Genomic DNA, 23,509 nt, shown 5'->3' with positions numbered 1-23,509 from the left:
GTGCCCCGCAACGGGAGAGGCCACAGCAGAGGGAGGTCCGCATACCACAAAAAAAAAAACAAACAAACAAAAAAAAAAACAAATGATTGTTTTTTTGTACAAACAATTCTGTCCAGTAGAAAATATCCCCATCCTTTCTGTGAGGGTAGGAAAATTTGACACTATGAAAATCGAAGGAAAATTCAAGCAGTCAGAACTTTACAAGACTTGCCTGGTGGTACAGTGGTTAAGAATCTGCCTGCCAATGCAGGGGACACGGGTTCAAGCCCTGGTCTGGGAAGATCTCACACGCCCCGGAGCAACTAAGCCTGTGAGCCACAACTACTGAGCCCACACGCCAGAACTACTGAAGCCCGCACGCCTAGAGCCCGTGCTCTGCAACAAGAGAAGCCACTGCAATTAGAAGCCCACGCACTGCAACAGAGTAGCCCCCACTCACCGCAACTAGAGAAAGCCCGCGCACAGCAAAGAAGACCCAACGCAGCCAAAAATAAATAAATAAATAAAATTTTAAAACTAGGTAGCTAAAAAAAATAACTTTACAGAATATTACCAATAACAAGTTGTGAAGGTGAAAGAAACTTTCAGCCACCGATAATTTCCTAAACTACCAATAATAATTTTTAAAAATTTAAACTATGCTAAAGACAGAATTACCTATTTTTTGTTACAGAAAATGATCTTACAAGGTCACTGTTATATAAAAAAACGATCAAAGGAACCTCAGCAAAAAGTATATTAAAAAAGGATTGTAAATAGGCAGAGCACAGAGGATTTTTAGGGCAGTGAAACTAACTACTCTGTATGATACTATAATGGTAGATATCTGCCATTATAAATTTCCAGAGCCATAGAATGTACAACACCAAAAGTAACCCTAATGTAAACTATGGACTCTGGGTGATAATGATGCACCAATGTAGGTTTATCAATTGCATCAAATGTTGTACATTGTTTCTGGTGGGGAATGTTGATAATGGTGGAGGCTATGTATGAATGGGGGCAAGGGTTCTAAGGGAAATCTCTGTACCTTCTGCTTAATACTGCTGTGGCTAAAACTGCTCCAAAAATAAAGTCTACTAAAAAAAGAAAAAGGATTGTAGAAGTGTGTCAGGCTACTTACTAATAAAAAAAGTTGTATATTTTTCTGGATTTCATTTTAAGGTATTTGTTGGTTTCTTAAAATTGGTGATTTACTGTGATTTCTTTTTTCCCATTCTAAATAAATATTTCCTATTGTAACAAATTTAATATTTGTAATTTTGTACTGTTTCCCGTAAAAGGGGCTTCTGAAATTGCATAATTCAGGCCCCACAAAACCTGGGCCTGCCCCTGCACAAAAGGTGAAAAAATGTTTATAATTATTTGAGCCTAGGATCTAGTTGTATTTTATGTATTAACACAGAGTGTTTTTTGTCCTGTTTTAATATACCTTAAAAATTTCCATAAGTGCAATTGCTGTGTAAATTGGAACTTTATTTTGTTAGAAATTTTACCATCATCTGTTCATGATTTTGAGAAGCAGGGTCCCTGAGGAACCATACCTATGTCATTCTGCATTTGTAAATGTGGGGCTCACAGTAATTTGATGTGTATGTGCCAAAATCGGAGATCTTTGTTATATCTTCTAGTATAGTTGTGCCGAAGCATTTAAAACATTAAAATACATATTTTATTTAAAATTAATTTTATTTTTCCATTCTGTAAGGTAATCATATTGGTATTATCGGAATTACATGTTGAGGTAGGTTATATCATCTATAAATTTCATTTCATTAAAGTGGTGTTCTAAAATTTTTGCTGTGGGGTTTGGTGGAGCGTTGGGTCTGATGTTGAGTACCATCAAACTAAATAGAAGCAGGAACTGAAAACACAGGGAGTTGTAATACTGACGTTCTTCCTGGTGACTTTCGTCTTTTCCAGGATTCCGACTACACCTGGGAGAAGAATGATGTCTTTAAGAATGGCAAGTGTGCCCAGAGGTCAGAGGTCCGATAGCTTCACGTCTGTACTAGAGACATTGTCCTGTTCCGTGCCCGCACCCCCCGTCCCTTGCAATCAGACTAAGGGCTCTTGGAGAGATGGAATATCTGGTGGGTCCAGTGAGGGTGACAAATAACAATTATGAATATAACCGCGCTGCGGTCCTGGGTAGAGCGTCGGGTAAGTCAAAACAACTGGGCTCCCTAGTCTGATGGGCATATTGCTCGGGCACTCGGGCCGGCAGGGCTCCGGGCAGCAGGGGGCGCTGTGGCAGGAGCCGCGCCGTGCCCTCTTGGCGCCTGGAGGCCTCTCTCCTCCTCCAGTGGTTTCCGGAGCTGCTCTCGCGCGCCGGAGGAGGCCAAGTCATGGACCGCAATCCCTCTCCGCCGACGCGGAGTCGGGACGGGGGCGAGGAGGAGGAGGCGGCCGGCGGGGACTGCATAGGCAGCACGGTCTACAGCAAGCACTGGCTCTTCGGCGTCCTCAGCGGGCTCATCCAGGTGCGGAAACTCGCCCCTCGCGTGGGCTCCCTGTACGTTCCCCCAGACCCCCACCCCGCCTCTGGCAGCCCCCTACTGCCGGGGGAGCCGCCGTCCCAACGGCGACCTCCTCCCCTGGCCCCAGCGGCCGGGCCTCACCCTTTGCGTCCTCGCCGTCTCCCGGACCCTAAAACTGCCGGGCGCCACTCACTGTTTCCCTCAACACAAAGGGAAGTGTAATGGCAGGGATGCTGGAATGCTTCTAATTAAAATGTTTTACTTTTTCCAAAAATACCTAACCATGTAAATTCATTGCTAGGGTTTTTGCTCCTCATTCCCAGTCTCGTTTCTGAAGCCCAGGTCCTAATTGATCTGTTTCGAGGACTTTCGTTTTAGTAGAATAAATGGTGATTTTGCAGTCAAACATCCCTGTTGTCAGCAGCGCGGCTTGCCCAGCGTGACTTTGGGCAAGTCGCCTAACGGATTTCTTTCTCAGTTTCTGTAAAGTGGGATAATATTTATATTATTGTATATAGAGTTATTGCGTAGATTAGATAAGATTATAATAGCCATAGAGTGCTTACTATAGTGTTTGCCTCATAGGAGCCTCTCAGTAAATATGAACGTTCTTTTGTTTCCCTAACTTTTTTCCTACTTCCAGTCACTGTCCTCTCCACTCTATCTTCTACACAGCTGCGAGAATAATCTTAAAAAAAAAAAAAAAGCCGTCTATGGGAACTCCTCAGAGTTACCTTTGCCTACAGGAGAAAAATACATATTTCTTAGCTTGGAATCCAGGACTCTGCAACTTTTCCAGCTTCATCTGCCCATGACACACTAAACTGCTTACCATTCTGCACACATGCTAGGCCCTTTCTTAACTCTGAACTCTTGTACTTTCTTCTGTATGCTCTTCTACCTTCTTCACATGACAAACTTCGATTACCCCTCAAAGATTTAGCTTCAGTATCACCTCCTAAGAGGAGTTTGGGAAAACTTCTCCCAGACGTAGGTCACTGGTCCATCATTTTTGTTCTCACGGCTCTTTGTCCACAATTCAGTTGGATCACTTAGCTTTTTCTGTTGTGATTATCAGTTTATATGTCTTTTCCCCACTGGATCCTAAACTACTTGGAATTAAGGGATTAAATCTTGTTTATCTTTGTGTTTCTACCCAGTGCCTAGCAACAGTGTTTACCCAAGGTACCCAAGGTGCTAATTTCCTTTTTTTTTTTTTTTGGCGGCACCGGGTGGCATGCGGGGTCTTAGTTCCCCAACCAGAAAACGAACCCGTCTGCTGCAGTGGAAACTCGGAGTCCTAACCACTGGACCACCAGGGAATTCCCCCTTTGTGTGTGTGTGTGTGTGTGTGTGTGTGTGTGTGTGTGTGTGACCTCTAAATGATTATGGGGTAATATTACTTGAGGAGTACTGTGGACAGCCTTTATTCATCTCCTTCCTTTGTGTTTCTGAAGATTGTTAGCCCTGAAAACTCCAAATCCAGCTCAGATGATGAGGAACAGCATATGGAGCTTGATGAAGAAATGGAGAATGAAATTTGCAGAGTGTGGGACATGTCAATGGATGAGGTATGGGGTTGGAAATGGAACTGAAAAGACTGTTGGGTAAGGAGGTAGTGAATGGATTTTTTTTTTTTTTTTTTTTTTTTTTTTTAGGTTCAGTCCTTAAGTCTCTGGGGAAAAACTTTAATGTCTGTAGTCATTCCTATTTATGGTACAGGGATGAGGTCCCAGGAGGTGTAAATGCTCAACTTTTGTCTTTGAAGGCAGAAAATCTGAGTGTCATTAGATTTGGGCTATGTAGATAGTTCTCATGAATGCTGGAACACTTGTAGCCCAGGAAAGTTCTGATACTTATCTGCCTAAAAAGAACACTGGCCTTGTATTTGAGAGCAGGTTAGGAGTTAGGAGACCACCGAGGTACCACAATTAAACTAGAAGAAAGGGACAAGAAGGAATTACATGCATATAATTGCAATAATATTTTAATATTTGTGTTGTACTCTGTAGCTTGAAAGCATTCTATCTGCTCTTCACAGTAACCCTGTGATATACGTAGTATCCTTATTTTACAGGTAAGAAAAGAGGCAAAAAAAGAGGTTGACTTACATAATCTCTCATTTCATTACTTGGACTTTTGCAGTAGATTTCTGATTAAAATCCTTGTGTTAGTCTCTTTCACCTCCCTCTGTCCTCCACATTGCTACCCAAGTTATCTTTTTCCTAAAACACAGATTTACTTGTATTAAAATTCTCTCTTAAAATTTGTCAATGGCTACTCATTGTCTTCAACCATTTTTTAAAACAGGTTTATTGAGATATTATTGACACAAAAAACCTGCATATATTTTGAGGTATAATTGAAGTATAAAAACTGCACATATTTAAAGTGTACAATTAGAAAAATTTTAATGTATGTATTTGCGCATGAAACCATCACCATAATTAAGACAGAGAGCATGTCTGTCAGCCCCAAAAAGTTTCTTTATGCCCCTTAAGGGTAATCCCAGTATCTTACCCCTCCCTGCTTCTACCCTCTCCAGGCAACTACTGATGGGCTTTTTGTCACTTAAGAGTAGTTTGCATTTTCTAGAGTTTTGTATAAATGGGATTACATTCTTTTTTCGGATGAGTCTGGCTCTTTCACTCAGCATCAGTATTTTAGATTCATCCATGTTGTTGTGTATATCTATAGTTTATTATTTTTTATTGCTGAATGGTATTCCATTATATGTGTATACCATGATTGATTCTTTGATGGATATTTGAGTTGTTTACAGTTTATTACAAATAAAGCTTCTGTGAATGTCTTTGTATAAGTATGTATGGATAGATGTTTTCCTTTCTCTTGGCTGAGTACCTAGAGTAGTGTGGCTGGATTATATGGTAGGTGTATGTTTAACTTATAAAGAAAAGATCAAATTATTTTCCAAAGTGTTTTTTACACTTCACGTTGCCACCAGCGGTGTATGAGATACAGTCCAGTTCCAATTTCTTCTCATCCTTACCAACACTTGGTATGGTTAGTCTTTTTATTTTCAGCCATTCTAATAAGTGTGTTGTGATTCTCACTGTAATTATGATTTAGATTTCCCTAATTATTAATAACGGTGATCATATTTTCATGTGCTTATTTGCAATCTGTGTATTTTCTTTAGTGCAAGGGGCTGTTTAAATCTTTTGCCCACTTTTTAATTGTGTTTTTTTTTTTCCTGTAAGTTTTATGATTTTAGGTTTTACTTACAGGTCTGTGATCCATTTTGACTTAATTTTCGTGTTTGATGCAAGGTATGAACTGAATTTCACTTTTTTTTGCCTACAGATAACCAGTTTTAGTTAGTGTGTTTAAAAGACTATTCTTTCTCCACTGAATTCCCTTTGCACCTTTGTCAACAGTCAGTTGTTTATACTTATACACATGAGTCTATTTCTGGACTCTATTCTGTTCCATTGATCTATTTGTGTCTTTTTGCCAATACCACATTGTTTTGATTACTGTAGCTTTGTAATAAATGTTGAAATTAGGTAGTGTTAATCTCCAACTCTGTTCTTTTTCAAAGTTGTTTTGGTTGTCCTATGTCCTTTGTATTTCCAAATTAATTTTAGAATCAATTTGTCAATTTCTACAAAAAGCCTTCTAGGATTTTGACTGAGATTGAGTTCAATTTATTGATCATATAGGAAAAGAACTGATAAATTAACAATAATGAGTCTTTTGACCCATGAACAAGTTCTATCCCTCCATTTGTTTAGGTCTTCTCTAATTTCTTCAGCAAAGTTACGTAGTTTTTAGTATTTAGGTCTTTCACATCTTTTGTCAGTATTTCATATTTTCGGGAGCTATTGTAAATAGTATTTTTTAAAGATTTCAGTATATAGATATACATTGATAGTATATAGGTAGTATATAGATATACAATTGATTTTATAGACCTTGGTCTGTCTTGGTAAATGTTCCATGTTCACTTAAAAATAACGTGTGTGCTCCTGCTGCTGGCGGGAGTGTTCTGTAAATGTCAATTTGGTCAAGTTGGTTGAGAGTATTGTTCATCTTCTGTCTACTTTTTCTACAGTTATTAAGAAGCTATGGTTTTAAAACATTTTTTTAAAAGAAACAATCTGTTTTTCAAATGAAATCTTAGTGTGAAATCCTCAAATATCAAATAGGTAAACTAGAGCTGCTGTTTGAATGAGATTGTCCGTGGAGGCAGGGTCATGCTCTTGGCCTCCTCTTTGTCCTCTTATGGTAGCTCTTGAAGCACCTCTATAGAACTGAGCTGCCCACTGATTCACTGGCATAAATTCCCTCCAGTGAGACTACATCTCACACATCGCGTGCCACTCAGTGCTTGAGCAGGACCAGAGACTTCCAGATGCTTCCTGCATTTTCATGTACTCATGCTCTGTTCATGCCACTCTGCATGAAATGTCCTCCACCTGCAAGATCTTTCCCACCTTTTATGGCCCACCTCAAATGTCACCTCCCCTGTGATGCCACCCCAGACACTCCAGGCAGGATTCCTCTCATTTCTGTGCTCTCTTGGAACCTGTTCATTCTATTACATAACACTTATCCTGTTATTCAGTGATTGTTTTGAGCCTGTGTCCTCTGATGGATTTAAGTTCCTCCTCTTAAAAGCTTAATGTCACCTCTTCAGAGATACTTTCTCTGATATATCTAGGGTAGCCCCCCTAGTCTTCATTTCTAGCACACACCATCTTGTTTATCTTCTTTGTAGCACTTAGGATTTATGTAGTTTAGTTGTTTATATGTTTATTGTTTGTTCATCCCTCTAGAATGAAAACTCCACTGAGACTTTATCTATCTTATTCACTTATGTGTCCCCAGAGCCTGAAACAGTGCTTATTACTCAGGTTTTTCAGTAAATGTTTTATGAAGAGGTAATCAATGGATGAATACCTGACAGTTACTGTGGTGTGCTGGTTAAGAGTGTGGACTTGATCAGACTCATCTGGGTTCAAGTTCTGGCTCTGTTCTCCTACTGATTGTACAGTCTTGGGCAGGTTGCTTAACCTTTTAAAACTGCAGTGTAATGGGGTTAATAATAATTACTTCATAGGGTTGTTGAGAATTAAGTGATATAGCGTGCAAACCACTTCACTGGGCCTGGCATTTAATACTTGTTCAATAAATGTTAATTGCCATTATTGTTATTATTGGCATTGGTATTATTAGGCTGCCTAATTATTGATATTATTCCTGCTACTCCAGGAATTATTAACTATCATTAAATAAATAAATCGCTGCATGCTACAAACAGTTGCCCACATGACAGACAGCTTGATCACTTAAAGTGGAGAGCATCTGCTGCCTTGACTTTCAACTTGGAGTATGTCTTTGAAATATTCTCTCTGACCATGATCTCTTAATAAGTGCAGTATATCTCTTCCAGTCAACAGTCATGCAGGTTACCCCAATTTCAGCTGCTCTGAAGGATTACTCCCTCTCTCTTTGAGAGCCCTTCGAAGGACATTTTTCACATGAGACATATAGCCTGTGTTCTAAGTTAAGGTATTGCGAATACACAGCTCAAGTTTGGTGAAAATACTAGGCAATAGACGGCCAGAAACTTAATTTTATCTAAATATTTTACAGTGCAAATCTCCACAGCTAATTGATTTAGTTTTGGGGCCCATATTTCTAGCGAGATTGGACCACATGTCCACTCCAGGTTCATTCACCTGTGTGGTGTGTCCCTTTAGGCACTGGGCACCGGGCAAACTCTCTAGGAAGATGTGAAGCTGTCACAGTTACATTGTGATCAGAATTTTTTTCTGTTGAGGATTTTGAAAACAAAAGTTCTGGTTTTGGACATAACCCAGTAGGAGTTTTTAATCTGTTTTCTCTATCGAGTTTTAAGCTCTTAGAAGACAGAAATTATGACTTTTACTTTTTTCCCTTATCCTATCTTCTAGCATGATACCTGGTAATCAGCAAATGTGCTTGAATGAGTTAAAGAGAATTCCTAGTGGGTAGAAAGATCATTAAAATAAATACATACAAGGCAGTAAAAGGAGGACAGTCCTTTGGAATATCACAATTAGTTCAGATTTGTTTATGGAATTGTTCCATTGCCTTGAGACCAGATACCACAACACTAACATTACTTTTGTCTATTGACACAATTCCTAACCTTGTGGGGTTTTTTTCCTTGTGCTTGAAAGTAGGTATATATGGAATTATTATTATTTTTTTATGGTTGCCTGAGCTATGGTGTTTAAGGAGGAATATTCAGCATCCAAGTTAATAATCATTTTTATTTTCAGGATGTGGCTTTGTTTCTCCAAGAATTTAATGCTCCTGACATATTTATGGGAGTATTGGCCAAATCCAAATGTCCTCGATTAAGAGTAAGTATGTGCATTTCTAAAGCTGCCTCTTTGGAGCAATAACAGCAGATAGTGCTGGATAGTCTTTCATTTTTCTCACTTTAATGTTCTTAATGGCTACAAATGAGTCTGCAGATGTTTATTGAACATTACCAGGTACTAAGTAATATGATATTTAGAATTATTACAGTCATAGAATTTTAGATTTGGGCTGGACCAGGGAGATCAATACTTTAATTTAACAGCTGTGGACACTAGATAGTCCTAATCATCATTATGCCACTAATATGTGGCTGAACAGGGAACAGTGCCCGGAGCACCCATTTCTCAGTTTATTGCTTTTTTTTTTTTTAAGTCATAAAATCCTCTATTGCTTAAACTCAGCCTATTTCTCAAGACTTTCCACAATCTGAATCCAATTCGTCTTTCTAGCATAAAATATACCCTCCAGATAGTCTTCTAATTTAGTATGGCCTGTCTACTCCTCACCTCAGGAGATTACTATGATCGTTGCCATCTCTGTGCCTTCCTTTGTATGCCTTCCATCCCCTCTCAATATTCACATCTATTTTCCGAAGATGGTACTTTACTTCCAGGCCTTCCCAAATAAGTAAGCTCTCAGTGGCCAGTGATGATAGTGAATGCACCAAAACAATTCTGTACTTCTCATTAAGTCTTCTATGCTTTAGTGCCATTTAGGTTGCCATCTGCTAGGTATATCGTGAGTGATTAGCAAATATTTATTAAGTAATTATAATCATGAATAACTGCTATTAGTATTTCATTTTACTACTCTATGAGGTAAGCATTTATCTCTACTTTGTAAGTAAACGAACTAAGTCTCAGGTTAAGAAATTTGTCCGGGGTCATACAACTAGGAAAGAATTGAGCTGGGATTTGAGCCTAGCCTGCCTGACTTCAGTGTAACCACTCTACTGTATTGTCTCTCTTTTTTTGAAATTATGAAGTGAAGAATTCTGTAGTATATTTTTACAAATTGAATGTTGAATTAAAATTTTATTTAAGTACAGTGCTCCACCTGAGTTGGGGCCTCATGAACCAATGAACCACTTTTTCCTTGAGTTGTTATGTTAATATAAAGATTTGACAGTTATATGATTTTCTCCTGGAGTTTTCTAACTTAGGTACACTGACTCACGATTAGTAGAAAATAAGCTAATTTTAAGAAAATAAGAGTTGCTCCTTTCAGGAGTTAGTCCTATTATTATATATATCATAGCCTGTCTATGACAGTGATTCTCAGCCGTGGCCACACGTTAGAATCACCTAGGATGTGGGCTTTCCAACTTCAGTATGTCCCAGAATCACTGATTACTGAGTCCACCCCCAGAGTTTCTGATCCGGTAGTTTTGGGGTAGGGTTGAGGAGTTCTAACAAGTTTGCGGGTGATGGTAGTCAGGTTTTGACCAGCACCAAGGCCCAAATTTTGAGAAGCTTTGCCCTAGGGAACTTTTATAAATCCCAAGTCAGGCCATTCTCAGATCAATTAAAATAGTCTCTCCAAGTGTGGGACTCCAGACAGCTTTTAAAGTCCCCCCAGGTTATTTCAGTGAGTAGCTGAGACTGAAAAACTTGATCTTTGATTGGAAGTTCAATTATTCCCTCTTTAGTTTTTAGGGGAAATGTATGTGTATCTCTTCTGGCCCTATTCTCTTTTACTCTTTTCCCAACATTTGACCACCCACATTTTATTGACAGTCTTTACTCCTATAGCTTTGGTGCCACCTCACTCTCCTGGTCGCTAACCTCTCCAGTCACTTCTCTGTTACTTTTTTTTTGACTTTTTATTGATACTTTCTTCCTATGCTGAGTGTGGACTCCTTTTAAGGTGTAGACTCAGATCCCTTGTCCTCTTTATATTCACTTCCTTGGTGAGTTCATCCACTCTTTACACCTTTGGGAGTAAATTTTCCCTGTGGGATCAAAGCTACGACCTCCCTTCTGATTTCAGGTGATGTATCTCTAACTTTCTTCAGGCATTCTTTACTTGCATGTTGCATTTTCCGATCCAAAAGTCCATATGTCCTAACTCATTGTTTGTTGCACTTATCCAATCATATAAATCTTATGATGTGCTTGGTAAACAACTTCCCGGACTGTAACCTGGAGATTCTGATTCAGTAGTTCTGAGATGGGACTTAGAAATTGGTATTTTTAACACACTCCCTGAGTGATTTTTGTGTTCGAGCAAGTTTGGAAACACCATCCTAACTGAACTCATTGTGTTCTTTCCTATGCTTTCTTTTCCATTTTTTTTTGTCAATGGAACCAATCTCTCCTACTGGAGAAACAACTTGAAACCTAGGAGTTATGTTCAACTGCTTTCTCCCTTTACTCCCATCAAATTATTCTTCTTTCACCTTGAGTCTTTCTCAGCTTCATTCCTTTCCATGCCTGCCATCACCACCCTCATCTTCCTTCACTTGATTTCAGAGATGCAGTGTGCTACGGTGAAATGCTCAGGCTCTGGAGCTGTGTTATTTCTTATTTGGAGATCTTCAGCAAGTTGTTTAACTTCTCTGTGATTTGGTTTCCTCATCTGAAAAATGGGGATAATAATGGTACATACCTCATAAATTATTGTATGAAATGTTACGTGGAAAGTGCTTAGGGTAGTGCCTGGGTGTAGTAAGTGCTAAATAAACCTTAGCTGTTACTACTGAGGTTATGAACTTCTTTTAAAGTTTTTTCACTATCATTTTCCTTCCAGAATAATCTACCTAAAATAACATTGCAGTATGTTGACCCCTTCCTTGAGGACCTTCATGTCTCCAAATAACCTACTAAATTAAGTAGGCGTTTAGGGCCCTTAATCCTGATCCTTTTTACGTGCTGTATTTACCTCATGCTCTCCTCCCACTGTGTGCTACTAATAACTGTGTATTGATACAGGCAGCTTTCTGTATTAGCCTTTGTCCACTCTACATTAGTCCCTTCCTGCCTTTGCTGATACTTACCCCCGTGTTTGAATGTCTGTCTTCTTGTTTGTATACCTAAATCCTACCAATCATTTATGACTCAGTTCATCCGTAAGATTTCTTCTTCCATAACTCCTGCCTGCCTTGGATCTTTCTTTTTCTTATGTCTTTCATCTCCTCTCAAATACTACTGGAAACTTGTCAAATTAGGGTGCAGGCAATATACTTCTGTGTGCTGCCTCTCCTTCTTTTCTCTCCCCAAACTTGGCTCAGTGAAAGTTTTTTTTTTTTTCAAGTTGTTATTTTTGTATATGTGTCTTTTACCTCAGAGTGACTGTGACCTGTGAAATTTGATTTGGCAGGAAATCTGTGTGGGAATTTTAGGTAATATGGCCTGTTTCCAGGAGATATGTGTGTCCATCAGCAGTGATAAAAATCTTGGGTAAGTTTTATTACATAATAATTATGTTTTTAAAAAATAGGTTCATATTTCATATCCCTAAGGAAATCCTAATACATAGGACAGATAGGGAAACATTATGAAATGTAGTACTTCCTTTCTCCGGATGAGCAGTCTCCAGGAACTTCATTGTCTGTTGATGATGGCTGGGGACTTGCTCACTATTTATGGACAGGATTCAGGATTTAGGCCTGTTTTCTGTATTGGTTGCAAAGGGGCCTGAATTGTCAGCAGGTGGTAAGCCACATGGGGTAAGAACCAGTGGGGCAGAGCTTGGAGATGGAGGCACCTGACCAGAGTCCAAAAAAGTTTAGGCTCAGGGAATCCAAAGGCTCAGAGTTAAAGACTGGAAAAACTAGACTTGTTGACCAGTGTCCCCCTGACATTGGTCAACAAGTCAGTTCTGACTTAGATGGTGCTGTTGGGGGACTTGCCAACAGACTAGAGGATACAGCACGGCCCCTGTGATTCAAATGCTCTCATACTTCTGCTTGGAGGCCAGTTCTCTTCTACATGTAGGAAGTTTTGGGCAGAGGATTTCTAATGGTGGAAACCCTGGTGGTTAGTTTAAGAGGTCTGAGAACACCCTGGAATTTATATGCTATATTTTATGAGTATATTCATTTTCTAGGCAGAGGGTTTATGGCTCTTAATCAGAATCTCAAAGAAATTTGTGCCCACAATAGGTTAAGGAAACTCTTCTAGGCGGTTATTTTCAACAAGGGCTGTAGGGTTTAACACAGGGTTCAAGTACCTGGGGCTACAAAATAGAGGTTATTACCTCTTCTAGGTGTGGAAGGACTTTAAGATCCTAGTTTAAAGTATTTATTCTTCCATAACTTATAATCATTCATGCAATAAATGACTCAGGATTATGTTTGGTCTCTAGTGATCCTATTAAAAATCTGTGAATGAGTAATATTGACAAGTTTTATGAACTTAAATGCATATCTTAAAATTAATATGAAACAGTATGCATTGCTGATGAGATATAAATTTGCTCAACCACTTTGGAACAGTTGGGCATTACCTAGTCATACTAGAAGGTACATATATGCTGTGACCCAGTGATGCCACTCATAGGTATATGGTAAGAGAAACCGTGCACACGTATATCAGTATACTCATATAAAAAGTATTATAAGACTGTTGCTTGAAAGCCCCAAATTGGAATCAGCCCAAATGTTCATCAGTAGTAGGCTGGAAAAATAAATGGTGTTATATTCATACAATGAAATGTTCTGCAGCAATGAATCTGCAGCTACTGGAACAAGATGGGTAGATCTTAAAGACGTGGTGTTGGGCCAAAGAACTCAGACTCAAAAGAATACGTACAATATGATTTCTTTCATACAAAGTTCAAAACCAAAATATATAAAATGAACTATAGAGTAAACCAAGAAAATGATTGCTGGATAAGTCAGGATAGTAGTCATTTCTAGGTGGGAAAGAGAATTGTGATTTGTAAGGGACACACAAGGGCTACAGAGATGCAGCTCTGTTCTTTTTCTTGCTTTATAATTATTCACTAAGTATAGATTTGTATCTTACAGGTTTTTATGTATATATGCTATATTTTACAATTAAAATGTTTAAAAAGTTAATTAAAAAATTATTTATTTAAGTTTTTACAAATAAAAGTTAAGGATGAGGTCCAGATTTTATGGCTCTGATATTTGAAATGAGAGAAATGAGGCATATTGGATTAACTTTTTTGTTTTTGTAGCCAGGTATTATTGTACTGTTTGTGTGATTCAGACCCTCCTACTCTGCTGGAAACAAGCAGGTATGCTTTCTTCTTTTTATGGATTCTATATACTTACACCAAAGGGAAACTAGGAAAATAAAGTTGCTCTTTCACTCTTGAATTTCCTTTACTGTTTTTGAAAGATAGATACTAAGCTCACATTTATCACATAGGTTGTTGCTTACTTGCCTTTCCCAGACAGAAGTGGCCATTGTCTGGGTTGAAAGAATCCGAGAACATCCAGCTATTTATGATAGCATTTGCTTCATCATGTCAAGTTCAACAAATGGTAAGTCACCATGTAATGTAGAAAAATATATATTTTTAATTATATTTAATTGTTAGGAATCCAGGAAACTATTTCTGGAGGTCAATTAAAGACGAAGTGTTAGGTGAGAAAGTATTTCAATTCAAGATATGAAGTTTCTTAAACTCTCAGGATACTGATAAATCCCCCACTTAAAAATGATGGAAGCCAAGCAAATTTAAACAAAAGAAGGTAAACAAATTGCCCTTGGAATAAGTAATGCTTTGGCAAGATTTGGCTTTCTTGGAATAGTTTTAAGAATTTTGATTAGACTTACTACTTTAAAAATTTTGTTTCTTATTTCAATATCTCTTTTATTCTCTGCAGTTGACTTGCTGGTGAAGGTCGGGGAGGTTGTGGACAAGCTCTTTGATTTGGATGAGAAGCTAATGTTGGAATGGATTAGAAATGGGGCTGTTCAGCCTCTGGACCAACCCCAGGAAGATTCTGAACAGCAGCCAGTGTTTCGAATTGTGCCCTGTGTACTTGAAGCTGCCAAACAAGTACGGTAGGTGAGCTCTTTTGTGCAAAATGTTCTGGGAAAATCCAGTTGCTAGAAGTATCCTTAGATATGTCTTTTTAGTTTTCTTTCAATAGGATGAGTAGCACATAGCTGATCTGTGTCAGGTTTGATTCACTACTGATATTGGTAACAATATACTTGCTCTTTGTAAGAATCATAATGGTTGCAAAGTACTTGTTCTAGTATTGCTTAGCAGTAGGCTATTGCTCAGCATTAATTATGGTTACTGTTTTAAAATCTTCTGCAGTTTTGTATAATTTATATCAAATGGAAAAGATTTTCTTTGTGCTTTATTTTCCACTGGTCATGTGACAACTTCTTCAGTTAATGTCAGACATCACTTGTTTCCTTGTTCCTTGTGTGTATGTGCCAGTCTTAGATAAGTGACTGGCTTTTGGGCTCTGATGTCTTCCCAAGAGTGATTACTAGGTGTTGTAGGTCATTGAAACTGTTTATTGCTAGTCACTAGAACATTAACTTATGAATTGATCTGCTTATTGGTCAACTGTGCATTCTTAGTGCTTTATAATCCACATTTTTTTTTTTTTGGCTGTGGTGCGCGGCTTGTGGGATCTTAGTTCCCCAGCCATGGATTGAACCTGGGCCCTCAGCAGTGGAAGCATGGAGTTCTAACCACCGGACCACCAGAGAATTCCCTATAACTCACATTAAAACCTTTTAATTTTATGTCCTTTATCCAAGTGAGCATTAAACTCATCATCTTTCCCCTAAACCTGGTTCTTCCGTATTCTCAATCTCAGTAAATGATGTAATCATTATTCCATTTGGTTAATGTGGGAGAAACGTGGAAGCCATTACCGATACTTCCCCATCCCAGTCTTTTCCCATGGCCAGTCAACCTCCAATCCTTCTTCCTGACTTTTTCTGGGACTCCATCTGTGCCACCACCAGGCCACTGTCTTTTACCTGGACGGCTACGACATTCTCTGAATTCCCAGCCTCAAGACTAGCTCCTTCCAAGCCTAAACTGTAGAGCTGTTTTTCCAGAACATACGCTGGTCATCTCACTTTCATGCTTCAAACCCTTCAGTTGCCTTCCTTAAGATGAGGTCCAGATTTTTATGGCTTATAAGGCCCTATACTGTGCTTCTCCATCCTTATTCCTTGTCTTCTCTTTCAACTCTATGAAATTTCCTTCATTTCTTCAACTGAACCAAGCTCTCTCGACACCAAGCCATTGCACACCGTGTTGTCTCTGCCTCCAGCATTTCTTTGCCCCTTTGGGTTTCTGCATAACCATTTCTCTTACGATACATTCCCTGATTCTCCAAACTAAATTAAATCCGCTTGCTGTGTGGTCCTCTAGCACCTTGGACTTCCGCTAGTGTTACATTCTTATTACTTTATTGTTATTACCACTTTAATTATTGTCTTTCATTTTAGACTAAATTTCATGAAGGTAAGGAAAACGTTTTATACATCTCTGTTTTCCCAGCCCCTAACATAGGGCCTGCAAACTATAGGCACTTAAATATTTGCTGAACCATCTTTTAATTGTTCACTATCTCTTTCACTTAATTGTGTGGTCGAAGAACTAAGATTGTGAGTTTCTAGGAATCCAAACTGTTCATCACAAAAATTATACTTACCTGGTTTAGTATTCTCAACTCAGGAGCTAAGATGATCCTATGAAGTTTTAAGAACATCATTATTGTCAGTGCTTGGTGCAGTGGGCCTTACATTCATTCTATAAAAGTCTCAGTCATTTTTTGTCCTGATTATTCAAGTAAACCAGAATGGTGAAGTATCACTTGATAGGTTTCTGCATTGTTGCTTTCATGGGACAAGGCCAAAAAGAATTTTTACTTCTTGTCCTGTGTGTGTTGATTGTACTACATAATATTTGTTTTTTGACTGATTTCCCCATCAGAATGTAAGCTCTGGTGAACGCAGAGACTTTGTTCTGTTCCCTGTTTTATCATTAGCATATAGGGCAGTGCCTAGTACAGAGTGATAAATATTTGTTGAATAAATGATTGATTACAGTCCCATAGACAGTAAAGTTGATTGAGTTTTTGCTTTTTGTATTTAGTTCTGAAAATCCAGAACGGCTCGATGTTTACATGCATATCTTACAGCTGCTGACTACAGTGGATGATGGAATTCAAGCAATTGGTAAGATGTTATAAGGGGAAACATGATAGTTACTCATTTAATTGTTTTCTGTTTTTGAATTACTACTTCCTTCATCATTTTTATTAAGTACAGTGTCCTGATACTGGAAAAGACACTTGGAATTTACTTTTTGACCTGGTGTGCCATGAATTCTGCCAGTCTGATGATCCACCCATCATACTTCAAGAACAGAAAACAGTATTAGCCTCTGTTTTTTCAGTGTTGTCCACCATCTATGCCTCACAGGCTGAACAGGAGTATCTAAAGATAGGAAAAGGCAAGTATAATTTGAGTTCACTAAATTAAATTCTGGTCTATCAGATGTGTTTGCTGTTCATTTTATTTCTTTCTCCCATTTTTTTAGTGCTTTTAGCCCCTTGAATACAAAAACATCACATGCCCAATACAAAAAAAAAATTATAAAATTTATAAAAGGAAGCCTAGTGCTTATAATCTGATCATTCAGAGATAACTACTACACACTCACATCCGTATGTATTTTTTTCCTGTTTTTTAGGCAACTTTTTTCATTTAGAAATATAAATGAATATTTTCCTATGTAAACAAATGGTCTTTCACAGAATGATTTTTATGACTAATACAATTAAATCCATGAACCATCTAGAATTTATTCTGGTGTTACATGTGAGGTATGGTTTCAAGTTTTTTCCAGATACCCAGCTGTCTCAACGTGATTGAGTAAGTAAACCAGTTTACCGACACAGATTTGAAATTTCATCATTACTGTGTTTTATATTTCCCTATATATTTTATTCAGTTCCATTGCTCTATTCATGAATCAGTAGCTACAGTGTTTTAATTATTAAAGCTTTATATTTTGATACCTAGTAGGGCTAGTACTCCTGCATTCTACTTTTTCAGAATGTTTTTGACTGTTATTATTCTTTTTTTAACATTGAATTAGATTGACAAGTTCCAAAAACAAAACCAAAAAATCTTCCTGATTTTTTAAATTGAGATCATTTTAAATTTATAGAGTATCCAAGAACATGTGCTTTTCCATTTGTTCAAGTCTTATTTTATGTCTCTCAGCAATGTTTTATGATTTTCTTCATACAGGTCTTGCATATTTCTTGTTAGGTTTATTGCTAGGTATTTTATCTTATGGATTGCTGTTGTCTATGGTATCTTTTTTTCTGTTGATTATTTTTGTTGGAATATATGAAGACTGTTGGTTTCTGTATATTATATTAATGTTGGGTCTAGTAACCGTACTGAATTCTCTTACTGTTTTTAGTGGTTGTTCCAGTGGTAATTTTGGACTTTATCTAATACTACTTTGGGTTTAACTTAGATATGTCTTATCACTTTTCTACTTCTTCTTTCTTTTATTTAATGGGTTGCCTTGGACCTCTGGGGTTAAGTAATAATGGTGATCCTTGCCTTTTTCCTGACTTTATTGGCCATGATTCTAGAGGTTCATCATTAATCATGATACTATTTTGGGTTTAAGCTGTTTATGTTGTACCATTTGAGGAGATATTAATCTATTTCTATTTTATAAAGAGTTTTTTAATAGAAAAAATGATGACTATTTTCAAGTGTCTTTTCTGCATTTATGGATAAGTTACCTCACTGAGAAGGTGACATTGAGTACAAACCTGAGGGAAGTAATGGAGTGAGTCATGTGAATACTTGGGGAGACAGACAGAGAGAACGAAGAGTGTAAAAGCCCTGAATTAGAAGTGTGCCTGGTATATTTGAGGAAGAGCAGTGAAGCCCTGTATGGCTGGGCAGTTTCAGCCTGGGTAAGAGGAATGGAACCTGGGGCCCGAGAGGCAACAGGGGCTAGAGTGTAGAGGGCCTGGTTTTGCCTTTTACTTGCAATGAGTTAGGGAGCTGTGGAGGGTTTTAAGCAGAGGATGGACAGACAGGAGCCAACTTTAATAGGCTCTCTGTGGCAGACGTGTTGATGAGAAATGCAGGGGGAGGGCAAGGGTACAAAAGGGAGACTAGTTAGGAGGCTGCTGTGACCTTGAGGCAAGAGATGGTATAACTTGGATTAAGGTGGTAACAGGGGCGGTGGTGGGGAAAAATAATCAGATTCTGATCACTTTTAAGTAGTGCCAACAGGATTTGCTGACTGATAGGATGAGGAGGGTGAGAAAAGTCAAGCTATGTCTGGCATTTTTGTCCAGAAGAGTTGCCATTTACTAAGATAGGAAAGACTGGTTTTAAACATGATAAGTTTGAGATGTCTACTCAGTGTTCAGCTGGAGCTGTTGAGCTTAGTCTTGAGTCTGGAGCTGAGGAGAGGGGCCTGAGCTAGACTACAAATGTTGGAGTTGTCAGTTGTTATGCTGATTACTTCTTCCATAACCTTAGTTATTTCTATCGATTTGATTTGATGTGGAAAGAGGAAAATTATTATTTTTTACTGCCAATATTTTGTCCTTTTTATCATTTGTAGTTCTTAATGAATGTTGATGGCATGTTATTTGGTATATAGACATTCATTATAGATTGCCCATAATGCTTTTTTTTTTTGGCTTAAATCCTTTTTATATCAGATACAAAGGTCACATCCCCTGTTTTCCTTTTGTTTGCATTTGCCCCTAATACCTTTGTCTATCTTACTCTTTTCAACCTTTCTAAATACTTTGTTTTAGGTGTTTTGATTTCTTTTTAATAGATGAATTAAACTCATTTAAATGTAGTTATAGTTATGTTTGATCTGAATGCCGTCGTATTACATTTTTCATTATGTATATTTATATTGAAATACTTCAATATATAATTTATTTGCTTTGTTTTTGTATTTCTGGCATTTAGTAAGGGGTATTTTGGGTCTAGTGATTACCTTTATAACTGGCTCAAAATATAATTATAACTGCCCCTCCCCCATTTTTTTAATCCTTAATATCTGATATAACATATATCTCAATGTTGACTATTCCTTATCAATTTTCCCTGGTACTTTCAAATTTAAGTCTTGGGGGATGAGGGGCTGTTCCAGAATTTATTTTCAGATATCTATTTTTTTTCATCATTTTGGGTTTCTTCTTCAATCTGTGTTATTTATTTGCTTATTTGAGAGTATAAAATGTAAGCCTCTTGAAGTCTGAGGCCTTTATGATCTTGTTTACCACCATATCTGCAGTACCTAAAATACAGTGTCTAGCAATAGTAGGTGTTCAGTGCATGTGCAGGAATGAATGAATGAATGAATGGTAACCAAATTTAACTGGCTAATGCCATGCCTCTTGATTTGTTTGTACAGTAGATCTTCCTCTAATTGACAGCCTGATTCGTGTCTTACAAAATATGAAACATTGTCAAAAGAAACCAGAAAACTCAGCAGAGTCTAACACAGAAGAAACTAAAAAGTCTGATTTAACCCAGGATGACTTCCACTTGAAAATCTTGAAGGATATTTCATGTGAATTTCTTTCTAATATTTTCCAAGTTTTAACAAAGGTAGGAAAGAAGTATTAATGCTTTTTTCAGTGAAAGAAAGTATGGATTGCTTACTGCTCCAAATTTTATTATTAGTGTTTTTATTTTTTAATTTTACAATTTGGGAAAATAGAGAAGGAAAAAACTTATCATAAGTTTACACTCTTAAACTAACAGCTGATGTAGTTTGGTATATTTATTTATGTGTTTTTCACATACTTATCACCCGTATATACAATTTTTGGAGGCTGCTTTTTTCACATAACATTACAAGCACTTTTCCTGACTCCTGATCAGTACACTGAAAGATTTTTCACTGAGAGCCAGTTTGTTTAATACCCAATTTGCCAAAAAAATCAATTTTCAAAATTTACTGTAAAATTGTTATAAGGAGTATTCTTCCTGAATATGTGCAGGATTATTAACATATTCTTTCTTTGAGCATGTTCTTTCTATCCATATATTTTAGGAAAAATATATTTATGAATATAACTATGAAGAATATATTCATATTCATTGACTTTTTTTTTTTTTGCGGTACGCGGGCCTCTCACTGTTGTGGCCTCCCCTGCTGCGGAGCACAGGCTCTGGACGCGCAGGCCCAGCGGCCATGGCTCACGGGCCCAGCCGCTCCGCGGCATGTGGGATCTTCCCGGACCAGGGCACGAAGCTGTGTCCCCTGCATCAGCAGGCAGACTCTCAACCACTGCGCCACCAGGGAAGCCCCCATTGACTTTTTAAAGAAGAATATTCCTTAAAACAAGCTTCAGTTATTCTGGTGATTTGTATTTTTGGTGAATTACCTTGCTTCCCTTCTCCAGATTTGGTATTATTACCTTAGCATAGGTTTTCAGAAGTTAGATTGTTGGTTTTGACATGATAAATGTGAAGCTGACTGAGGCATAAATGGCTACATATTGCCAAAATGCTTTTGACATGTGAAAATGTTGGTTTTACTTGATCCTTATTATTGTGTATTATAATTTTTATATCAAGTAAAATTCAACAGGTGATAAATTGTGCCTTGTTTTTTTTAAATTTAATTTAATTTTTTAATGTTTTATTTATTTTATTTATTTATTTTTGGCTGTGTTGGGTCTTTGTTGCTGCGTGTGGGCTTTCTCTAGCTTCAGCAAGTGGGGGCTACTCTTCGTTGAGGTGCGTGGGCTTCTCATTGCGGTGGCTTTTCTTGTTGTGGAGCACGGGCTCTAGGTGTGTGGGCTTCAGTAGTTGTGGCACACGGGCTTAGTTGCTCCACGGCATGTGGGATCTTCCTGGACCAGGGCTTGAACCCGTGTCCCCTGCATTGGCAGGTGGATTCTTAGCCACTGTGCCACCAGGGAAGCCCCAAATTTTGCCTTATTTTGATTTGTATTTTTATTATTAGTGAGATTGAATATCTTTCCATATATTTGTATATTATTTGTGTTTCCTGTTTTATAAACTTACCCATTTTGATTGTTTATATGAATTCCTTGGGTAATTCTATATCTATATCTTTTGCATATTCGTTGCAAGTATTTTTTCCCATTGCTTGTTGTTGCTTTTGTTGTTTTGGAGGGAGGAATGTAGATGTTTCTTAATATTTATGCGGTAGGAATATAGGTGGAAAGAGGGCTGAGAATAAACCAGAGATATGTCTTGAAAATTCTGATATGCTACTTAATGGAATTTGGACTTAATCTTGAGGAAACTGAGGAGCTACTAGAGATTTTTTTTAAGCATCAAGTGATGTGATCTGTTTAGAAAGATTACTCCAAAAGCAATGGAGAGAGAGGATTAGAGCGAGTTGAGGCTAGAAGTCAGGAGACCAACCAACAGGCTCTTGTGGCTGGTAATCTTCAAGAATAATCTGAAAAATAATGAAAGCTTACACAGTGGAAGAGCGGATGGAGAGGAGGAGTGGGATGAGAGAGATTTAGTAGAGTAGAATTAAACACTTAGGGGGAGCGGCTAGCAGCAGAGGAGGAAGAAGTCTTGGCTGTACCCCACATTTTTGGTTTGTGCAGCAGGCTGGGTGGCTGGTGGTGCCTTCACTAAAATAAGGGCTGCAGTGGGGCACATGTTGGTGTTACACAAGGAGGTATGATGGTGAGTTTAGTTTGGGACATTTGAAACACATGTAGCATCAGTAGGGAATTGTAAATACTGGTTTGTATTTACTCACCAGATATAGCTTTAGAAATTTTCCTTTTTTGACATCAGACCATTTTGTTTGTTTGTCTTAGGAGACTGTAGCTCAGGGACTAAAGGAGGGCCAGTTAAGCAAACAGAAGTGTTCCTGTGCATTTGAAAACCTTCTTCCTCTCTATAACCCTGTGGTGAGTATGAGTAAATGTATAGGTGGCTGAGTTTCAGGGGATTACTGAGTAAAATGTTTTAAGTAAGCACTTGATCTTTGAGGCCTTTGTCAAAAAAGATAGTGCATATAATGCACATGACTTAATGCCTTTGTCAGATAGATGACTGTTGGATAATTCATGGCAGTAGCCTGAGTAACAGTTTAAATTTTAAGAGAAAGGAATCAACACTGAATTTATAGTACCCCTTTCTGTTATAGCATATATATTAACCAAAAATAAGATTCTTAAGTAGGTACAGTCAGTAGGTTTTTATGGTCCTTCAAATTACATTGCATTTGCTACCATTAGAGGCAATTTCAAAATAGCTTTTTTTAGGAAAATGAAGTATGGAATGTGGGAGTGACGGGGTGGGTCAGCAAGGAGGATGATAATACAACCCGGGTAATGGACCCTCAAGGGGAATCAGTAGGAGGATAAATACTAGTTTAAAAGAAAACGAAATGGAAAGGGCTAGTCATTTCCTTGAGGTTTCAGAGGACCATCCAGGAAGTACTATTATTATCATCTGACAAGCTGTCAACATTTCTTTTCCATTGGACTGTTTAGAAAACATAGGTAGAGCATTTTTACAGACAATAGGCAGTATCTTAAAACATCTTTTCCTCTACTTATGTTTATTTGGTTCTTTTGTTTGACTCACAGGTAGAAGACTTCCTCAAAATCCTACGTGAAGTTGATAAGACCCTTGCTGGTAACCTGGAGGAAAGCTTCCCAAGTTTGAAGGTTCAGACTTAAAAACTATTGGAATTCCTCTGCTGAAGAAATGAACTCTATTTTCCTTGGT

The 23,509-nt window shown here is 37.9% G+C and overlaps 1 protein-coding gene across 2 annotated transcripts; it reads left to right on the top strand.

The window, feature by feature from the left end:
- The first annotated feature begins 2,315 nt into the window (after positions 1-2,315).
- Positions 2,316-23,509, top strand: SAAL1 (serum amyloid A like 1). Of its 2 annotated transcripts, none has more exons than XM_007118132.4 (12): positions 2,316-2,483; positions 3,938-4,051; positions 8,771-8,854; positions 12,135-12,214; positions 13,959-14,018; positions 14,153-14,268; positions 14,614-14,794; positions 16,863-16,945; positions 17,034-17,222; positions 20,190-20,383; positions 22,591-22,683; positions 23,368-23,509. In XM_007118132.4, exons 1-12 carry the CDS (start codon positions 2,349-2,351, stop codon positions 23,458-23,460), a joined length of 1,422 nt encoding a protein of 473 aa, XP_007118194.1. In that variant the 5' UTR covers positions 2,316-2,348; the 3' UTR covers positions 23,461-23,509. The 2 variants fall into 2 exon arrangements, with proteins under 2 accessions (XP_007118194.1, XP_007118193.1); XM_007118131.4 differs by having other exon boundaries at positions 20,187-20,383.

Source organism: Physeter macrocephalus, chromosome 16, assembly GCF_002837175.3.
Source record: "Physeter macrocephalus isolate SW-GA chromosome 16, ASM283717v5, whole genome shotgun sequence".
NCBI lineage: Eukaryota > Metazoa > Chordata > Mammalia > Artiodactyla > Physeteridae > Physeter > Physeter macrocephalus.
This window is presented reverse-complemented; position numbering and strand designations above follow the sequence as displayed.

Bases quoted from the DNA above. Each gene is read 5' to 3' on its own strand.
- SAAL1 (XM_007118131.4), top strand. From the start codon at position 2,349: ATGGACCGCAATCCCTCTCCGCCGACGCGGAGTCGGGACGGGGGCGAG. The intron at 4,052-8,770 runs GTATGGGGTTGG...TTTTATTTTCAG, and splicing joins GGGACATGTCAATGGATGAG to GATGTGGCTTTGTTTCTCCA. The intron at 17,223-20,186 runs GCAAGTATAATT...TTGTTTGTACAG, and splicing joins GTATCTAAAGATAGGAAAAG to TAGATCTTCCTCTAATTGAC.